The sequence below is a fragment of the Mobula hypostoma genome, chromosome 12, assembly GCF_963921235.1.
Source record: "Mobula hypostoma chromosome 12, sMobHyp1.1, whole genome shotgun sequence".
Taxonomy (NCBI): domain Eukaryota; kingdom Metazoa; phylum Chordata; class Chondrichthyes; order Myliobatiformes; family Myliobatidae; genus Mobula; species Mobula hypostoma.
In genome coordinates, this window is record NC_086108.1 from 84,277,645 (window position 1) to 84,297,404 (window position 19,760).

The 19,760-nt window shown below is 39.0% G+C and overlaps 1 protein-coding gene across 11 annotated transcripts in view; it reads right to left on the minus strand.

Annotated features, from left to right (window-relative positions):
- Positions 1 to 19,760, minus strand: part of LOC134354971 (CMP-N-acetylneuraminate-beta-1,4-galactoside alpha-2,3-sialyltransferase-like) — a 568,489-nt gene that overhangs the window by 264,358 nt on the left and 284,371 nt on the right. For all 11 annotated transcript variants that reach the window (XR_010019938.1, XR_010019940.1, XR_010019939.1 and 8 more), the window contains one exon: positions 17,589 to 17,681. Coding sequence is in view for 8 of the 11 variants with exons in the window: in XM_063064549.1 (XP_062920619.1) it covers positions 17,589 to 17,681 (93 nt within the window). In the remaining 3 variants the exon portion in view is untranslated. The remainder of the gene's footprint in view (positions 1 to 17,588; positions 17,682 to 19,760) is intronic.

Consider the following 19,760-nt stretch of genomic DNA (forward strand, 5'->3'; position numbering starts at 1 on the left):
ATGATCTCAGTATTTAGTTATTTTTAATTTTTATTTACAATGTTTTTCTTCTTTTACACATTGGCTGTTTGCCTGTCTTTCTTTATGTGTACTTTTTCATTGACTCTATTGTATTTCTTTGTTCTACTGTGAATGCCTGCAAGAAAATGAAGGTCAGGTTAGTATATGGTGACATATATGTACTTTAGTAATAAATTAACTTTGACCTTTATTTCTCTTTCCATAGATGCTGCCCAATGTACTAAGTGATGCTTGGTTGTGTAATGATCTAACGGCGAAGAATACATCAGTAGAACATAGTAGCAGCAAGTTGTGGGCACACTCTGTCGGTGCCGGTAACATGGTGACACTTGCAGGCTGCCCAGTATAATCCCACTTATTAGATTTGATGCACAATGACATGTTTCGCTGTGTGTTTTGGTGTACATGTGACAAATAAAGCTAGTTTTAAAAAATTCTTTATTGAAACAAGTTATGTGTTTTCAATAAGATAAGCCGTAGAAGATGTCCATCATCTGAAACTAAAAAGGCACTATGATGAGAGGAATGGGTTTGTAAACTTTTTAGGTGCTGTGCCCCAGAAAAGACTTGCGACATAGGGGAGATGCAAGAAATTGACAGAATATGACAGTGGAACAGCAATGGCAGGTATTCTTGGGAATAATGCACAAGGTGCAAAATCAGTTCATCCCCCAGAGAAGGAAGGATTCAAAGGGGGGAAAGTGGCCACAGTGGTTGACAAAGGAAGTCAAAGATAGCATAGCATTAAAAAAGAAGTATAACAGAGCTAAGGTAAGTGGGAAGACAGATGATTGGGAAATTTTTAAGGAGCAACAGAACTTAACTAAAAAGGCAATACGGGGAGAAAGAATGAGGTATGAACGCAAGCTAGGTAGGAATATAAAGGAGGATAGCAAAAGTTTTTTTTAGGTATGTGAAGAGAAAGAAGATAGTTAAAAACAATGTTGGGCCCTTGAAGAATGAATTGGGAGAAATTGTTATGGGAAACAGAGAAATGGCAGACGAATTTAGTAAGTACTTTGGATCTGTCTTCACTAGGGAAGACACAAGCAATCTCCCAGATGTATGGATGGGCCAAAGACATAGGGTAACAGAGGAACTGAAACAGATTGACATTAGGAAGGAAACTGTGATGAGTAGACTGATGGGACTGGAGGCTAACAAATCCCCAGGTCCAGATGGTCTGCAACCTAGGGTACTAAAGGAGGTGGCTCTGGAAATTGCGGATGCATTGGTGATCATTTTCCAATGTTCCTTAGATTCAGGATCAGTTCCTGAGGATTGGCAAATGGCTAATGTTATCCCACTTTTTAAGAAAGGAGGGAGGGAGAACACAGAGAACTATCGCCCTATTAGCCTAACATCAGTAGTGGGGAAGATGCTAGAGTCCATTATTAAAGATGAAATAGCAGCATATCTTGGTAGCAGTGATAAGATTGGGCCGAGCCAGCATGGATTTACCAAGGGCAAATCATGCTTGACTAATCCATTGGAGTTTTTCGAGGATCTAACCAGGAAGATAGACACGGGAGATCCAGTGGATGTGATGTACCTGGACTTTCAGAAGGCATTTGATAAGGTACCACATAGGAGATTGGTGGGTAAAATCAGAGCTCATGGCATTGGGGGGAGGATATTGACATGGATAGAAAACTGGTTGGTAGATAGAAAGCAAAGGGTAGCAGTGAATGGGTGTTTCTCGGAATGGCAGGTGGTGACTAGTGGGGTGCCACGGGGCTCGGTATTGGGACCACAGTTGTTTATGATTTACGTCAATGATTTAGAGGAAGGCATTGTGACTAACATCAGCAAGTTTGCTGATGATACTAAGCTGGGTGGCAGTGTGACGTGATGAGGATGTTAGGAGAATTCAAGGTGACTTGGATAGGCTGGGTGAGTGGGCAGAAACTTGGCAGATGGTGTTTAATGTGAATAAGTGTGAGGTTATTCACTTTGGGAGCAAGAACAGGAAGGCAAATTATTATCTGAACGGTGTGGAGTTAGGTAAGGGAGAAATACAAAGAGATCTAGGAGTACTTGTTCATCAGTCTCTGAAGGTGAATGAGCAAGTGCAGCAGGCAGTGAAGAAGGCTAATGGAATGTTGGCCTTTATTACAAAGGGAATTGAGTACAAGAGCAGGGAAATCCTTTTGCATATGTACAGGGCCCTGGTGAGACCACACCTGGAGTACTGCGTGCAGTTTTGGTCTCCAGGGTTAAGGAAGGACATCCTGGCTGTGGAGGAGGTGCAGCGTAGGTTGACTAGGTTAATTCCTGGGATGTCCGGACTGTCTTACGCAGAGAGGTTAGAGAGACTGGGCTTGTACACGCTGGAATTAAGGAGATTGAGGGGGGATCTGATTGAGACATATAAGATTATTAAGGGATTGGACAAGATAGAGGCAGGAAATATTTTCCAGATGCTGGGAGAGTCCAGTACCAGAGGGCATGGTTTAAGAATAAGGGGTAGGTCATTTAGGACAGAGTCGAGGAGGAACTTCTCCCAAAGAGTTGTGGAGGTGTGGAACGCGCTGTCTCAGAAGGCAGTGGAGGCCAATTCTCTGGATGCTTTCAAGAAGGAGCTAGATAGGTATCTTATGGATAGGGGAATCAAGGGTTATGGGGACAAGGCAGGAACCGGGTATTGATAGTAGATGATCAGCCATGATCTCAGAATGGCGGTGCAGGCTCAAAGGGCTGAATGGTCTACTTCTGCACCTATTGTCTATTGTCTATAATATAACAATTTCATTATCTCACATGCACTGTAGTGGCCTTCTGAAGTACTGTATAGCAACATCCCTTCTCTAGGCCACAGGACTGGCAGTTATGTTGCTGCTGGCATTAGTTGTGTTCCATCTTCCCCTACTTGAAATGGAAGTGCAATCAGTGTGTTGGAGGGTATGAATGCTGTGGAAAGGTGGCAGCTAGTAAAGATAGTTGTAAAATAAAGTGTAAAACACAAAGCACTTCCACAAAGTAGCTAAATGTAGATGAATTTGCTGTAAGTTCATTAGTCTTCACCAAATGTGCAAGATTAATTAACTTAATCAATAATCTTGCAGCATCAAATCCGGATTCTTAATGACTTACTTCTGGCATGAGCCTCCTTGGTCATCATCTTCCACTGAAGTTTCATAACTGATGTAGAGGACATCTTACGTCCTGCTATGATGGACCTCAATAATCCTGGTGATTTGGCATTCAAAGATCAAGGAGAACATTCCTGCGCCTTGCCAGCTGCAATGAGCTTTTGAAAGTTTTGTAATAACTTCCAACAATGGTTGAAAGCAATGAGCATCTTACCTCTAAGAGGTGTAGGAATGACTTCAATATGCTCAGTAAAGCCATGATTAGAGGCATCACACAACATGTACATGCACCTTACGCCTGCTGTTCTACGTTTGGAACTAAAATAATGCTAATATGCATGTATATGAATTTCAGAAGCAAGCTACTTCGGATCAATGTGGCATATATTGCTCATGCATCACAATTCCCTTGAACAGAAAACCAATGCCCTTGAACACAAAAGCCTACGAGAAGTAGTGGATACAACCCAGTCCATCACGGGTAAAGCTCTCTTCACCATTGAGCAGATCTACATAGAGTACTGTAGCAGGAAAGCAGCATAAGAACCCCCACCATCTAGCCCACACTCTCTTCTCCCTGCTTTTATCAGGAAGTGGGGACGGGAGCCTTGGTTCCCAGACCACCAGGTTCCCCTTAACCATCAAGCTTTTGAACCAGAGGGGATAACTTCACTCACCCCAACACTGAAATGGTCCCACTATCTATGGTCTCACTTTCAAGGAAGCAACAATTTTTAAATTGTATTTATTTAGAGAAACAGTGCAGAATAGCCACATCACCCAGCAACCCCTGATTTAACCCTAGCCTTGCCTAATAGCGGGACAATTTACAATGACCAATTAATCTACTAACTGGTATGTCTTTGGACTGTGGGAAGAAACTGAGGCACCCAGAGACAACCCATGCATTCCATGAAGAAGATGTACAAACTCCTTACAGAGGACGTGGGGAATGAACTCCAAACATCGATACCCTGAGCTGTAATAGTGTTGTGCTAAACACTACACTACTGTCATGCCCTTCAGTTCATGTTCTCAACATTTATTACTCATTTGTTTATTATTATTATTTAGCTTTTTTCTCTTTTTGTATTTGCACTGTTTGTTGTCTTCTGCACATAAGTTGTTTGGCCATCTTTGTTGTGTGCAACTAATCAATGAGTCAATTGTGCTTCTTTGTATTTACTGTGAATGCTCACAAAGAAAATGAATCTCAGGGTAGCATATGGTGATAATAAATTTACTTTGAACTTTGATTCCATCAGGTAATTTCCAGTGTGCTCCAGTTGCTGTTCCTGTGCTAACTATTCTGTTATTTTAGAATATATAAATCTATAATCTGTGCTGACCAGGACAATTCTAACTAATCACATCTATCTGCACAAGGTCTATATCTCTACAGTATCCCTCTTTTCACTTACCTGTCTAAATGTCCCTTACACTTTATCACAGAACCTGCATCCATCATTTGCCCTGGCAGCACATTTCAGGCCCCTACTGCTCTCTTGGTTAAAAAAACAACTTGCCTCAAAAATATACTTTAAAATTTCCTCATTCACCTTAAACCTACGCATTCTAGAAATTAGAACATTGTACAGGCACTTTGGCCCATGGTGTCGTGCTGAGCTTTTAAACTACTCCAAGATCAATCTAACCCTTTCTCCTGCATAGCCTTCTATTTTTCTATAATCTACATGACTATCTAAGTGTTTTAAATGCTCCTAATGTATCTGCCTCTTCCACCACCCCTGAAAGGGCATTCTGCACACCTAACACTCACTGTCTAAAATACATCTCACCCATACTTTCCTCCAACCATCTTAAAATTATGGCCTCCCCCTCCCCCCTTATTGGCCATTTCCGCTCTGAGAAAAATCTCTGGCTATCAACAACCTCTATAGTTCTTCGAGTATTTGATATTTCCATCCTGGGAAGACTGTGAAAATTTACCCTATCCATGCCTTTCTCAATTTTATACACATCTGTCAGGTCACCCTATGAGTTTATGACATTCTAGACAAAAATACTTTTATCCAACCTAATATTCCAAGGCGGGTAAAGCCCTCTTCACCACTGAACACATCTACATTCTGGTAATACTCTTCCACTTCTTCACCAAAGTGTCCACATCCTTCTTGTAATGCAGGAACCAGAATTGTACACAATACTCTAAACATGACCAAGCCAAAGTATTTTAGTTGCAATATGATTTCCTGAATACTATATTCAGCACCCTAACAGAGGAAGACAAGTACACTGTGTGCCTTCTTTACCATTCTATCCACAAACGTTTGTAGTTCTTTTGCGACTTTCAGCAAGCTATGGGGTTGTCCCCAAAGTCCATCTGTATATCAATGATTCAAAAGATCCCGCCTTTTCCTGTATCTTTTCCTCCAAATGACTTTGTTCAAATCCTTTCCAAAAAATATCACACAAACAACTGAAGTCCAAGCACCGATCCTTGCAGAACGTCACTGGTCACAGACCTCCAGTCAGAATAAGACCCACCACTACAACCCATTTCTCTGGCTCATTCAGTTTTGAATCTAACCTCTCCATGATCCCATTCATCTTAACCTTTTAGATCAGTGTGCCACAAGGGCCTTGCCAAATGCCTTGTTAAAGTCTATGTAGATAACATCCACTACACTACCCCTCATCAATCATCTTCGTCATCGCCTCAAAAAATTCAAAATGTAGCTTGTAAAGCATGAACTTCAGGCTGGCTATCACTAATAAGTGAATGTTTTTCTAGATATGTGTAGATCCTATCCCCTAGGACATTTCTAGGCCAGTGAGCAGCAGTCCCCCACTAAAATAAAGCAACAACACATTTCATTCATTGAGGATGTAAGTTATTTCTTTCCAGTTACCATAGATCTGAAAGTTGATCTTCTGAGGTGCACACAAGAGAAATTAACAGGAACCAGCTTGAAAACCTTCAAGGGTTTGAAATACACAATACCTGAAAACTTTTACAGTGAAGATCTCATAATACATTAAGCTCTTTCCTCCGTAGTTGGGAATTGTAGAACCTTGGTAGATCTTGATGTCACTCCATTTTCTACATCCTTCCTGCCAGAGCAGTAAGTGTGGAATTGTTACATCAAGATTAAGATTCCTGTCCAGGTTACATATGACTGGACTTCATGCAAATTCTCTCATATATATTTAAAGCATTGTTCAAGCTTGTAATGACAATATTTCATGGTACCATTATTAAGTAAACACAGTAGTCTGTTGTCACTCCATTAGTTAGGATCAGATTCAGATTTATTATTAATGACAAATGTCATGAAGTTTGTTTACATTATGGGTAGTGTTAGGGTGATTATTCAAATCAATGAAATTATAGCATTACAATACGAGTAGCTATCAAAAGTAGAGGATTCTGACCAACTGAGAAATCAACCAATGGACATTTCTCAGGAACAGAACCCATACATAACTCAGGGACTGCCTATATCTAAGCACACACAACAGCATTATTTTGGCAGCATTAAGAGTTTTATTTGGGTTTTTAGCACTGGAAATAGTTACATTCGGACACGTCTCATTAGCAGGGCAGCAGTATGGTTGCATTGTTTATTCCAGGGACCAGCTGATTGCGCTTATGCCGGCCGGTTTAACGAACAAAGCGGCAGACACCCCTGCTGATATCTGGAGGAAAACACACAGAAGATGCAGAGGGGGATCACAAAGGCGAGGAAAGAGGACTGGGTCGAGATTACAGAGACTTATGGAGAAGAGGAGTTCAGTGGATAAAAAAATGGTCGAGTTGACGGCGCTAGCCAGGAGTCAGAGAACATTTCGGGAGTGCAGTGTTATGTGTTTTACTGAAACAGGGCTGCACGAGGACATACCCGATCAAAACTTTTCCATGGATGGCTTCCAGACTGTGCGGGCTGACCGGTAGTGCTCTGAGAACGGTAAGCGTAAAGGAGTTGGGGGCTTGCTGCTCTGGTTAACAATGGATGGTGCAATCCTGGTCGTATTACGATCGAGGAACGTTTTTGTAGACTGGATACTGATCTTTTTGCTGTTGGACTCTGGCCATATTCCACCGAGATACAACACTGGGCGTCACCGGAGATTGTTCCTGCCTGTGGCCATCAAACTTTGCAGCTCCTCCTGTGGAGGGTCAGACACCCTGAGCCAATAGGCTGATCCTGGACTTATTTCCATCTGGAATCAATAAAGTATATCTACCTATCTATCATTTTGAAAGGGTAATAACTTTCACTTAAGATATTCAATACAGAAAACAAAAAAAATATATTGCAAAAGATCTGCTAGAGGAATTGAGTGTCAGTGGAGAGAAATAGACAGCTAACATCTCAGGTGAAAACTCATCATCTGGATTGATCTTTTATTTTCTTACACTTTGGGTGGCAGATAGATGTGGCTAGTAGATCCACTGCCTCACAGGGACCTAAGACCCAAATTCAATCTGACCTTGTTTGTTGGCCATATAGAATTTGCATGTTCTCCCTGTGACCACACAAGTTTCTTCCTACATCCCAAAAGCATGCAGGTTGGGTGGCTAATTAGCCACTGTAAATTTTCCCTCATTTGTGAGTGGTAGAAACTAGATTGAGGTGTACTGGGTGGGAGTGGAGAGTAGATAAGAATGTGTGGAGAACTCTAAGGGGTAAATAGGTGATTAATCGTTGTCACAGACGCAGTGAGACAAAGAACCCACTTCCATGCTCACTATGGCTTTCACAAACATAGATACAATCAATTGGCCAAGATAAACCATAGCTTCTAATTGCATTCTTTCAATAAAAAGTTGACTGCTTTCAGGCAGACAAACTAAAAAGCAAATGAAACATAACGCGGCACATGAAATTTAATGTTTTGTGAGAAAACCATTTTTGCTGAAGCAATTTTGCAATTTAAAACAAGAGCACATAATATGCTAGAACAAACTCAAGGTTTTCAATACACATCATGGATTTGTTTTTTGAATGTACATGAAAGGCATTTCAAGATATTTCCCCTCCACGAGCTTCCACTTTAAAGAACATATCCTGTTTTCACCTACATTAACTGTCACTGATATATCTTACTGCCTCATGTACATATCCACTTAATCAAGTATACTCTGCATGAAGGAGTCACTAAACCATATTCACAATGTTTATTGAGATGTCACTGCTTTAGATTTGCTGCGTGCAAAGGCCTTTTCTCTCACCAGTGGGAATTATAAAATGGATCTCAAAAATAGTAATGAAAGGACTTAAGTGTTGCATCTTGATAAGTGACTGAAATGGCATCAGACACCCTTCTACATCATCTTGAAAGGGCACTTTTCAAAATGATTAACAGGCTGCATGTGGTACAAATGTAGCAATACTGCTACGTTGTCAGCATGTAATTGGAAACAGATAGGCTGTATCACATCTATAAGTTGGAATTTTCTCTGACAATGAGCTGAAGCCCAGAGCAGCAACATTCTTAAACTACGAAAGAAAATGTTAACCATCTCCAAGGCAAGTCTACATTAAAAGACACTCAAAGGGAGGAAACAAAACCAACATCATATTAGAGAACATTAACACCAAAATTTTTCACATTTCCATATGCAAATACTGCCTAATGGTACAAGTTATCAATTCCCTTAGAATTAATATAAATTCTCGTTCTCAAAAAAGGCAATTTGTAATAGAAGCTGACAATGGAAGAGGAGACAGTTAATTTTAATTAGATGTCCTTGGGTTAGAGTCATACAGCATGGATACAGGTCTTTGGCCCAATTTACCCATACCAGCCAAGGTGGCTTATTAAACTAATCCCAATCGCCTGAATCTGGCTCATATCCCTCTCAGTCCTTTTTATCAATGTACCAGTACAAACGACGTTTAACTGTTGGTCATAGGGGCTGACGCCATAGAAACTAGCCCTATAGCGCAACTCATCCATGCCAACTGTGTTGTAAAGCAAACTAGTCCCATCTGCCCATATTTGTCCCACATTCCTCCAAATCCCTCCCACCCATGCATTTACCCAGATGGCTTTTAAATATTGCTAACGTGCCTACCTCAACCACTATTTCTGGCAGTTCATTCCAAACACACACCACATTTTGCATGAAGAAACTGCCCCTGATGTCCCTTTTAAAACTCTTGCCTTTTTTTAAGCACCCCATCCCTGGGGGTAAAAACTGTGCGCTTTCACTCTGTGCAGGAATTTCATGATCTGATTAACTTGTCTTAAGAATGGGTATTTATTTCTGGTTGGCACTGTATAACATTCTTGATGAATTTCCAGCTTGCTACACTGACCCATCCTGAACAAAGCAAAATTCCATGGCATAACTTTACAAATCGTTGCATGATAACAAGGACGGCTCATTCAGTGCAGAGCAAGCATTGGGTATTAAACAGGTTGGCAACAAGGCAAGAATATCATTGCTGGGATTTTTTTGGCATTTGTGCGTGTACCACCCAAACCAACTTTCGTATAATGCCTTTAGCAAAGTATTATCTAGATAAGTTACTTCACAGCAGCTTAATCAAATGGATATTAACAATGAGCCAAAGGAAGGGATAAATAGAGAGATGATCCAGAGCATGGTCAAACAGGGAGGATTGAAAGGAGCTAAAATTCATGCAATGTTACCCTGCCCTCCAAGCTAATATTCAAAAGTTGATCTGTGACACAGAACAAACCTTTGTCCTTCAGTACATGACATAGAGCCTCAATGAACTTAACAGACTGCATCAGTCCACCATATGGTTCAAGCTTTTAAGAGTACAACAGACATCTGTCCTACAATATTTATTAATCTGCTCTCTCATTACCTTTTTCACTATCAGTATGACAGAGGTGAGACAGACAAATACCATGTTTGCCAAATTTTCTTTTAAACTATATCTTGGATTTTATACGACAGCTGTGACACGTAAAAGAAAACATACTGTGTGGCTTCCACGCAGCTGATGTGAGCCAACAAAAGGAAGACTGTCTCTCCCAAGTTAATGCTGGACTCCAGTAAGAACCTCGTTTCCTTAAACCGCTGATCTAATCACTGAAGTCTGCTCAATAGCACCATCTGTTCAAGGTAATGAATAAAGTGAGAGAGTATCTCCAGATTCTAATAACATTTTAAACTGCATTGAAACCCTGAAGTCTCAATTGTACCCTTAATCAATCTCACAGACTGTGTAACTTAATACATCAACATTACACTACTTACCAAAATGATGTTCAATTTTGAAGAACTTCTGATGTTTCCAGCAATAACATTTGAATACTCTTGAAAAATAAAAGCTAAGTAAACTCCAACTTGTCAATCTTGAATTACTGCTAGTTACTCTAAAACAAGTTGGTGCAAAAAAAATGTGTATTTAAATCTCAATGTTTTTTTATTGCACGTGACAATAACCTAAGAGATATTGCTGGTAATAAGGGGTAACTAAAGACAATGTTAACAGCATAGAAAGACACATCGCCACCCAAAAGAGCAGGTGTACCAACACACTGCATACATGGAAAGATATTACTAAACTCGTAGTGATTAAAAATACAAAATAAAAAACACACTATATTTTCATATTTTCAGAACATAAAAAAATTATAAGACATAATGAGGACTTGAATGTGAAACTCCCAAACTCTTCCCTCTCTTGGGTTCTACTGCAAAAAACTGTTAAAGCTGCAGGCCATTCAGCCACTTGAGTCTATTGATTCATTCACAGAAATAAATTGCTTCTTTAAGTAGATTTTTCTGCATTGATTCTGTTACCCTTAGTAGCATTGCTCAATGTTTTTTATTGCTAATTGCTTTTTAATTAAATATGGAAATACTTACTTGTTGGCAAATACTTTAGCTGACATTGAACAAAAAAAATTTGTATTACACTATAAAGTTTTTGATTAACTTTCAACGCATTTGCATTTTACACATGCTGACTAAAAACTCCAAATTTTTAACAAAAAACTGTTAAAAACCGCGATGTATTACATCAATGTCAACTGTTCTAAAGCAGTCCGGAAATAATGCAAATTCTTTAGCATTTGACAAATCTTCCCCTGTTCCCAATAACGCTTTCTGCAAATGTTTAAAAATCTTGTGATCTCAATCCTATTATGAATTAGTAACCCTTGATAATTGACTCCCTAATTACCCCAATAATTTGATCATTAATTTGGGCCAGATCCCCAAGGCAAATGTGGAACTTTGCGTCTTGCATCAGTGGTGGCTCAATTGATAGCATACATTCACCTATGAATCAGATTGCTCCAATATCAAGACACTGGAGATTCCAATCCTGAAACCTGAGCAGAAAAATCTTGGCTCATGCTATAATATGGCTGCGAGTCACTGAATGCTCTCAGGGGAGTCACTGAACCAAGGCCCATCTAAAGGTGCTCTCTCCTTGATGATTATAAACTGGATATATTTCACATACACATACAAACAACCCGTCCCATTTAAGCAAGGTTTTCCCCCCTCCATGCATTAACCTTTTCCTAAGAAGTATAGAGTGAGTGTGAGGAACTGAATGTAATTAGAATTAACAAGATTATAGTGCTGGTGAAGTTAGTGAAACTGAGGTTTTGTTTCCTCAAGCTTGAATTGGGCTTCGCTGTAACCATGCAAGAAGCCTTGGGCAGAAAGATCAAGCTGGATGAGGAATGGTGAGTTAAAGTGGTTGTCAATCGGATGCAAAATCAAAGAGTGAAATTTCTCTGCATAACAATCATGCAAGATGCGTATTGCTTCTCTAGTGTAGAGGAGACCACAATGCACTAGATTGGAAGAGGTACATGTGAATCACTACTTCACCTGGAAATAAAATTTGGGTTCCTGGGTGGTGGGAAGGGGAGTGGTGACAGGACAGGTGTTGCACTTAATGTAGTTACATAGGAATGAGCCACAAGACAGGGAGTAATAGACAGACCATGGACTTGCTCCCTTTCAAAAGCAAAAAGGAGATGGGAGGGGAATGTTTGCCTGATGATGGAGTCTTATAGAATTTGTAGAATTATTCTGCACAGAAACAGGCCCTTAGTGTTGGTTGGTCTGCTAAATGTTTCCAGTATTTTCATAGGACTATCAGGATTATATAATAGAAGCCAAAGTATTCCAACAGCATCCTTCTGTAATTATTTAGAGATTCTCTCATCTTGTAATAGTAATTATCAATTTTTTCTCCCATCTTTTGTTCATACACTTCCTTTGAGTTTACTCAGATTCTTCTATTTTTGTTACTTGAGATGTAAAGAATTTCCATTTTATTTCCTACACTTCAAGATTATTTTCGTAGTAATGCTGTGATTAGTCCTAACTCTTCCTTCTGCTATGACTCCAAAAGTCCAAAGAATTTTTATCAGTTGCCTCTTTGTACCATATTCTTTACTTCCAAAAGACTTCACAATAAACCAACTCTGGAGGACTCACTGTGCTCCAAACCCAAATAAGCATTATCCTTACCATATCAATTCTCTCCTGCTATCAAAAGAAAAATTTTCCACATGAAAGACTCCTTGTTCTCCTAAAACTATTCCCACTGAGCTCCTGCCTGACTCTCCTTCGGTAAGAGCATCAATGATTCCTTCCCCTGCAGTAACACGCAATCAAATTTCTTCAACACGTCATTCCCTTTCTGTGAGCCTCACATTTGAAATGCTCCAATAATGTGTCTCCTCTGTCACAGAACAAAGACACTACCTGTGATAATTAACATTTTCTATGTGACTCTGGCTGTCAGAATCTCTCTCCTTATCCCACTTAACTTGTGTGCAACCTTGGGTGTGTATTAAACACAGAAACCACTTCTGAAGTCTTTTCCATTGTCTACCTGAGTAGGCCTGTTCTTGCCTGGCTTCATTCATATCCATGAAATCAAAGCCTGAAAGTTTCTCTTCCCACGCCAGCACAATTATCTCAGGAGGTCCTCATAGCAATATTGTTAATCCCTTTCTATTTTAATATACACGCTACACTTTTCAGAAATATCCTCCGCACAGATTTCACGTGTGCCGATCATATCAAGCCCCATATAATCACCCTTCTCATCACACCTATTGTCTATGATTTGTCATGCTGCTTATCTACCATATATTGAACAAATATTTACTCCAATTAAATGCTAGCAAAGATTCAGCCGCCAGCTAAAGCTGTTCCATTGAATTATTTCCTTCTTAATCACTGCCACAGGATGGACCAGACACCTTTTAACTTCCATGAATTACAGTAGCAAGAAAACGCGTGTGTGCCCTTTGCAATCACCTGGTTTTCTGCATTAATTACTCATAAATGTGGTCTGATCTTCATCTAAGTCACATTAATACACAAGAACAATCTGCCTAAACTAATAACACAAAAAATGGTACTTTTCATGTCTTTATTGAAGTCATTGTTTAATCATTCACAGTCCAGGCTGGAAAAAGTATGTGAACCCTTATATTTAATAAAGATAAACCTCCTTTGGCAGCAATAACCTCCACTAAACATTTCCTGTAGCTGCTGATCAGACTTGCACAAGAGCGAGGAGGAATTTTAAACCATTCCTCAATATTTCTGGAATACCTTGCATGAACAGCCCTCTTCAGGTCATGCCATAGCATCTCAATTGGGTTAAGGTCTGAACTCTGACTTGGTCATTCCAAAGCATGAAATTTCTTCTTTTTAAACCATTCTGCTGTTGATTTACTCTTTTGTTTCGGATCATTATCTTGTTGCATCATCCAACTCCTATTAAGCTTCAGGTGACGGACCACCACCCTGACATTCTCCAGAAGTTCGCATACTTTTTTGAACCTAGACTGTGATTGTTTAAATGGTGTACTCAGTATTGACGAGAAGAAGTACAATTGTTTGCGTGTCAACAGTTTAGTTAATTTGTGTTTGTTATTGTGACTTAAAGATTTTAAAAAATCAGACCACATTTTATGAGTAATTAATGCAGAAAATCTGGTAACTGCAAAGGCTTCACAAAATTTTTTTGCAACTGTGTGTGAACCTGAGCTAAGGTTCTGAACACCTCAACAACCTTTACCACATCTTTGGAGTATCATGAGTTTGCCCCGTCTTTATCTGCTCAAAAGCTGAAAAATTAAACTTTGTTTTGTTGTTTTATCAGTGCTCAATTTACTCTGTCCTCTTCCATCATTTACCTTAAACATGGTCCAAAATTATGATGACCTTTTCATAATCTATGCTGAGTTTCAATTTCTAACACGCTCATGCATCACCTTTCTACTATTTTCTAACTATAGGGCTCATTGTCAATTTTTGTGCCTTAATGTTGCCATAAAATAGACTGACACCGTTTACATAAAAGAGTATTAGATAAATGCAAACAATTGGTGATTGCAATTAAGTGGGTACATGTTGACCTCTGACTTCTGCTCCAGCTGTCTGCAGCTTAGCACATACATATTTTTAAAAATGCCATCTATACACCATGCAACAGACTCCCCTCCTTACCTACTGGAGAATTCAATCAGATGTTAGCCTGCCCACTGATGCTACATTCTAATTTTCATTTGCGAGGGATTGTTTTGAATGTTTACGTTCCAAATGAAATCACAAGTCCTCGCACTTCCACCATCACAATAGTTTAACAATAGAACTTCATGGATAAAAATCTAAACAGTTACACAATCATAACATGCTTTTTCTGTCCCAATGGTTTTTCAAGTATTTAGGGAATAATTAGAGGTGAACTAAAAGAGTAAAGTTAGAAACAAGAATATTTAAATTTTCCATGCAAGGGCGCATGCAAATCTCAAACTACATAAATAATACAATTTTGCATTTGAAATATTAAAAATTTGTGATGCATATGAAATTAAAGGTTTAGAGCTTAGTATAATTAACATAAAATGAGTCAAATCCTCATTGTTACATAAAATAATTGAAGCACATTTATTATTTACTTATATTTTAGTTATGACTATCTTTCAAAAGAGTATTATCACTTCAAAAATAAAAAAAGTTTACTTAACAGCAAAAGTACATAACAGCCACAGGCATGAATTTCGACCCTCCCATGCTCCAATAAAAAAATAAATTTGTTCAATAAAGATGTCAGAAATACATACAGTAGCGTAGTGATTAGCACAAACCTAACCCTAATTCCCACACTGCTTGTAAGGAGTTTATATGTTCTCCCTGTGACCACGTGGGTTTCCTCAGGGTGCTCTGGTTTCCTCCCACAGTCCAAAGACATTGCAGTTGGTAAGTTAATTGGTCGTTGTAAATAGTCCCGTGATTAGGCTAGGATTAAATTGGAGGATTGCTGAGCAACATGGCTCGAGAGGTCAAAAGGGCCTATTCTGTGCTGTATATCAATTTTAAAAACATTTTTAAAACATTCATTGCACAACTTGAGCCTTTTCAATAAGGCATTCAACGTTAACTGTTGTTTTCTTACTATATACTGAGCGACTGAAAAATAACTTGTATATTTCACCCCATCTGGAGGAAAAATATTGTTGAAGAATTCATCACTGACACTACTGCCAGAAATTCAGATAGTGATGAGAAGGTGAACAAGGTGGGGCAAATAGGCTTGTTGAGTAGTGTCAATTAATCAACAAGGTAGTTAATTGTGGACTTCAGGAAGGGAAAGTTGTGAGAAAACATGGCAGTCTTCATTTCAGGTTCAGTGGTGGGAAGGGTGAGCAGCATTACCTTCCTGGGTACCAACATTTCAGGAGATCTATCTTGGGCCGAGGTCTTTGACACAATCACAAAGGAGGCACACCAGTGTCTATACTTCATTCAGAGTTTCAGCAGATTTCATACGTCACCATAAACTCGGGTAACAAATTTCTACCGATGGACGGTGGACAGCATTCCGATTGATTGCATCACAGCCTGATATGGAGGCTCCAATGTGCAGATTCGAAAGAGGCTGCAGGGGACTGTAGACTCAGCTGTTCCATCACCAGCACAACCCTCCCCATAATCAAGGGCATCTTCAAGAGGTGGTACCTCAAGAAGGTGACATCCATTATTAAGGACCCTTAACATTTGGGACATGCCTTCTTCTCATTACAATCATCAGGGAGAAAGTACAGGAGCCTGAAGACCCACACTCAGCATTTTAAGAACAACTGCTTCCATCTGCCATCAGATTTCTGAATGGCCCATGAACACTACCTCACTATTCCTCACTTGCACTATTTATGTAGTTATTGCAGCTTACAGTAATTTGTATGTCTTGCACTGTATTGTTGCCATAAAATGACAATAAACCTGATTCTCATATGAGAGACTGCAGATGCTGGAATGCTGACAGACTCGGGCTGCCCCAGCGCATCCTTGGGCTGTGTTAGTCATTGAAGCAAACAACTCATTTCACTGTATGTTTCAATTCCACTTCCACTTCATGATCCTCTCTCCACACCCACTGCTCTCACTCTCCATCTCTGCCTGATTCTCCTTACCCAACCTTAGTCCCCACTATCAACACGAACAGATCACAACTTCTAATGCCTTAAAAACCAAAGATTATGAATGCAAGGCCTTTATCCAAGTTCAGTGCTGTAAACTGTATTGTACCAGATGATCACATAGCATTTGCTCTTAGTGCATTCAATAACTTCATTTTCAGTGCATGTACTTATTTTTCTGGACAAGTATATTTGTGCAGAGCTTTTGATTAATTCCAGTTTGTTAACTCCAGAATGTTGAACGGTAGACTACAAGAAAGGAAACTAGATGTCAAACCACAGGCTACAAGAGCAGATGGGTTAGTTAAGAATTTTTTTTGATGAATAGAATGAAATGCTAATAATCAGCTTTGGAAAAATAAACCAGCACCTACTGTAGTTGATTACATCAGGGAGGGATGCAGTCTTATCAGCAATTACATTAGCTCAGAAGAGCTTTTGAAAATTACTTACCTGACAGCCAACTTGCACTGAACAATCAAAACCACAATCAAAGTATTTATCTGAGTGACCAAAAAAGCAAAAATTGGTCGCAAATCAGCATAAACTCCCAAACTTTTCTTTAGACTCACAGGATTCTTTAGCTTCGTGCAAAAAGGCATGCAAAGTCTTGGTAGAGCATATCAGTTGAAAAGTAACACCTTTGTTACTAGACCATTCCCAGAGTACCATAGTGAACTGTCAAAATGACAGATTTATAATTGCAATACAAGTTAATTGGATTCCAATGTACATTGATTGAAAAGCACAGAAGTCCACAGGTAAACTAGAAATAGGACGACTTAGACAATAGGCAGTAGGATCCTTGATTACCTCCTTTAGAAATAAGGCTAATGAACAATGCCTTAAGAAATCAACCCTGAAAGTAAAGAGATATAAATGAAGGTTTTTCCAGCAAATGAGCTGACACAGCTGGTATGATATTAGAGGCAGAAGCTGATACTCTTTATTTTGGAGAGATACCAAATTTGAAAATCAATTCAAGTATTTCAAAGGTTACAGAGTGTCTAATTCAGTATGGCAAACAATGGAAAATAAATTATAGTTGGAATGATTTCTTACTTTGGAAAGATTGCTGTCATCTGTGCAGAGGCAAATCCTTTTCTGCAGCCACCTTCTGTGATATTTCCATTTTTATAGCTCAATTCTGCTGAGCTAGAGGAAGAGAGAACAATATTAAAAACAAGTAAGATTACTAATACAGAAGCACTAGACAGACACAAAAATTACAGAAGGGGTCAATTCAGGACTTTACACTAACAAATGCTGCAAAAAAAAAGTAGTCTAATTTACCTCACTCTTATATTCATTTCATTCCTAAATGGTTGCCATGGATATAAATTCTAACATTACTGCTGGCCTGATATTTTCTGCATTTCAAAAAAAATCTGCTAATTTTTTCATGGATTTGGGACTGAAAAGTATGTATTTCTTTACCGGCCAACCAATCCACAGAAACTGCTCTCCTTGTTTACTTTTTCGGTGTTTTTTATAATTCTAAATAGCTCTCTCAGACTTCCTCAACAAAATGAGCCTCAGCTTCTCTAGTCCCTCCCTCCACATAATGTGCCTGACATTTCTGTTATCATTTTAATAAATAACTTCTCTCTCCTCATTGTGGCATTTACCTTCTTCCTGAAATAAAGTCCCAAAATTAGATGCAGTAACAACTTGTACTTGCACGATGCCTTTAATAAAATATCTCAAGGCACATTCAAGGAACAAAATTTGTGACACAAGGAGAGATCTTCCTCAACTCTGTTAAAGAGTGACTGAAAAGCAGAGAAAGGAGGGAGATGATTAAAGCATGGGGCGAGAGCAGCTAAAGACACCAAATGAATGGTGTAGGGAAGGGAGCTGAGGATGCTTTCATTGTTAAGAATATTAGCGTTTCCCAAAGTGTACTGGATCATATTTTCAAAGTTGATCTATACCTGCCACCTATTTCTTCATCCTGTTGACTATCTCCAGCAAGCTTTCTTAGTTTGCCAAGATCTAAACATTACTATCATTCTGCAAACAAGTTCTGCAATACCAATTCGTATTTTTGAGAGGACTGGTAGACCTAATAGCGCAGTAGTCTTTTCATTTAGTAAACTGATTCAGTCAAAAGCAATGCCTTGTTCCCCTCTTCCCTTTCATGCTAGTTATTAAATACTGTCCAAAGGTAATTTAATAACTTCCCTTTTGGACTGGCAATGAATTGTTCATGAATAATTCACAGCCCATAATGGCATTGAGTGAATTCACCATGTAGTTGGAGCATGTATTCCTTGCAGTTGAACAACTGGCAACTCTCTGCCAAAGTCCTGAAGTAAGTTGGCAAAACCTTGCTTTTACCTGCAAACTTGTACCCTGCACTAATAAGTCATGATCTTTGCCAAACGCTTCCTCTAAACAACCACAATAACCATGTACAAAACATGTAAACAACATACATCTTAATTCTCCAGTTAAAATAATTGATTAGGCTGATACTCCTGAACTTAAGTACATAGGCTTTCAAAAAGCCATCAAAAATATCTAATAATCTTCTATAACGTAAGAATGGAATAGAACATAGCCTGTATGACTTTAAATTCCTTAGGGTGCAGCCACATAAACTGTTTGTTACTAAGAGCACATGCTGATATTTCTAAATTGCACCAGTGATTTAGCCTAAAACTACACTAAACCTAACATATATTGTGCTCGTGGTTAAGACAAACTCTTACTGTTAATTCAACTGAAGTTCATAAATTGTCAAACTTAGTTACCTTTATCCCAGTTCTTGGGATCATAAAGCTACGTTATAGGGAATTCAATGAGCCAGATCTCTCTCCGTTAATGGTCAATAATTTCATGGGGAGCTGTCATGTTTAAACTGAGGCAGCTGCATATCTGGACCAGATCTAGGGACAGTTGTAAAACAGAGTGAAATAAAAAGAATGCTGGAAACAGTCAGCAAATCAAACAGCAGGGAAACCGTATTTCAGGTCAAAAAAACCTTTTCACAATATGCAGGGTTTTTGTTTTGCTTTCTGGATTGTACGGAGCTGAAGAGTGGGTTGTACCTTACACCCAACTCCTCGGCTTTAAGCCAGCCATGGTGACTGAAAGAGCAACAACCCCATTTATTTGAAGAAGCTCAAGCTGCATTTTGCCTTTATTATTTCACTAGATATTTATGTCTTTTAATGTTTCATTCACTTCAAATTATAGTTCTTTGTATTAACTGGTTAAATGTTGCTTTAA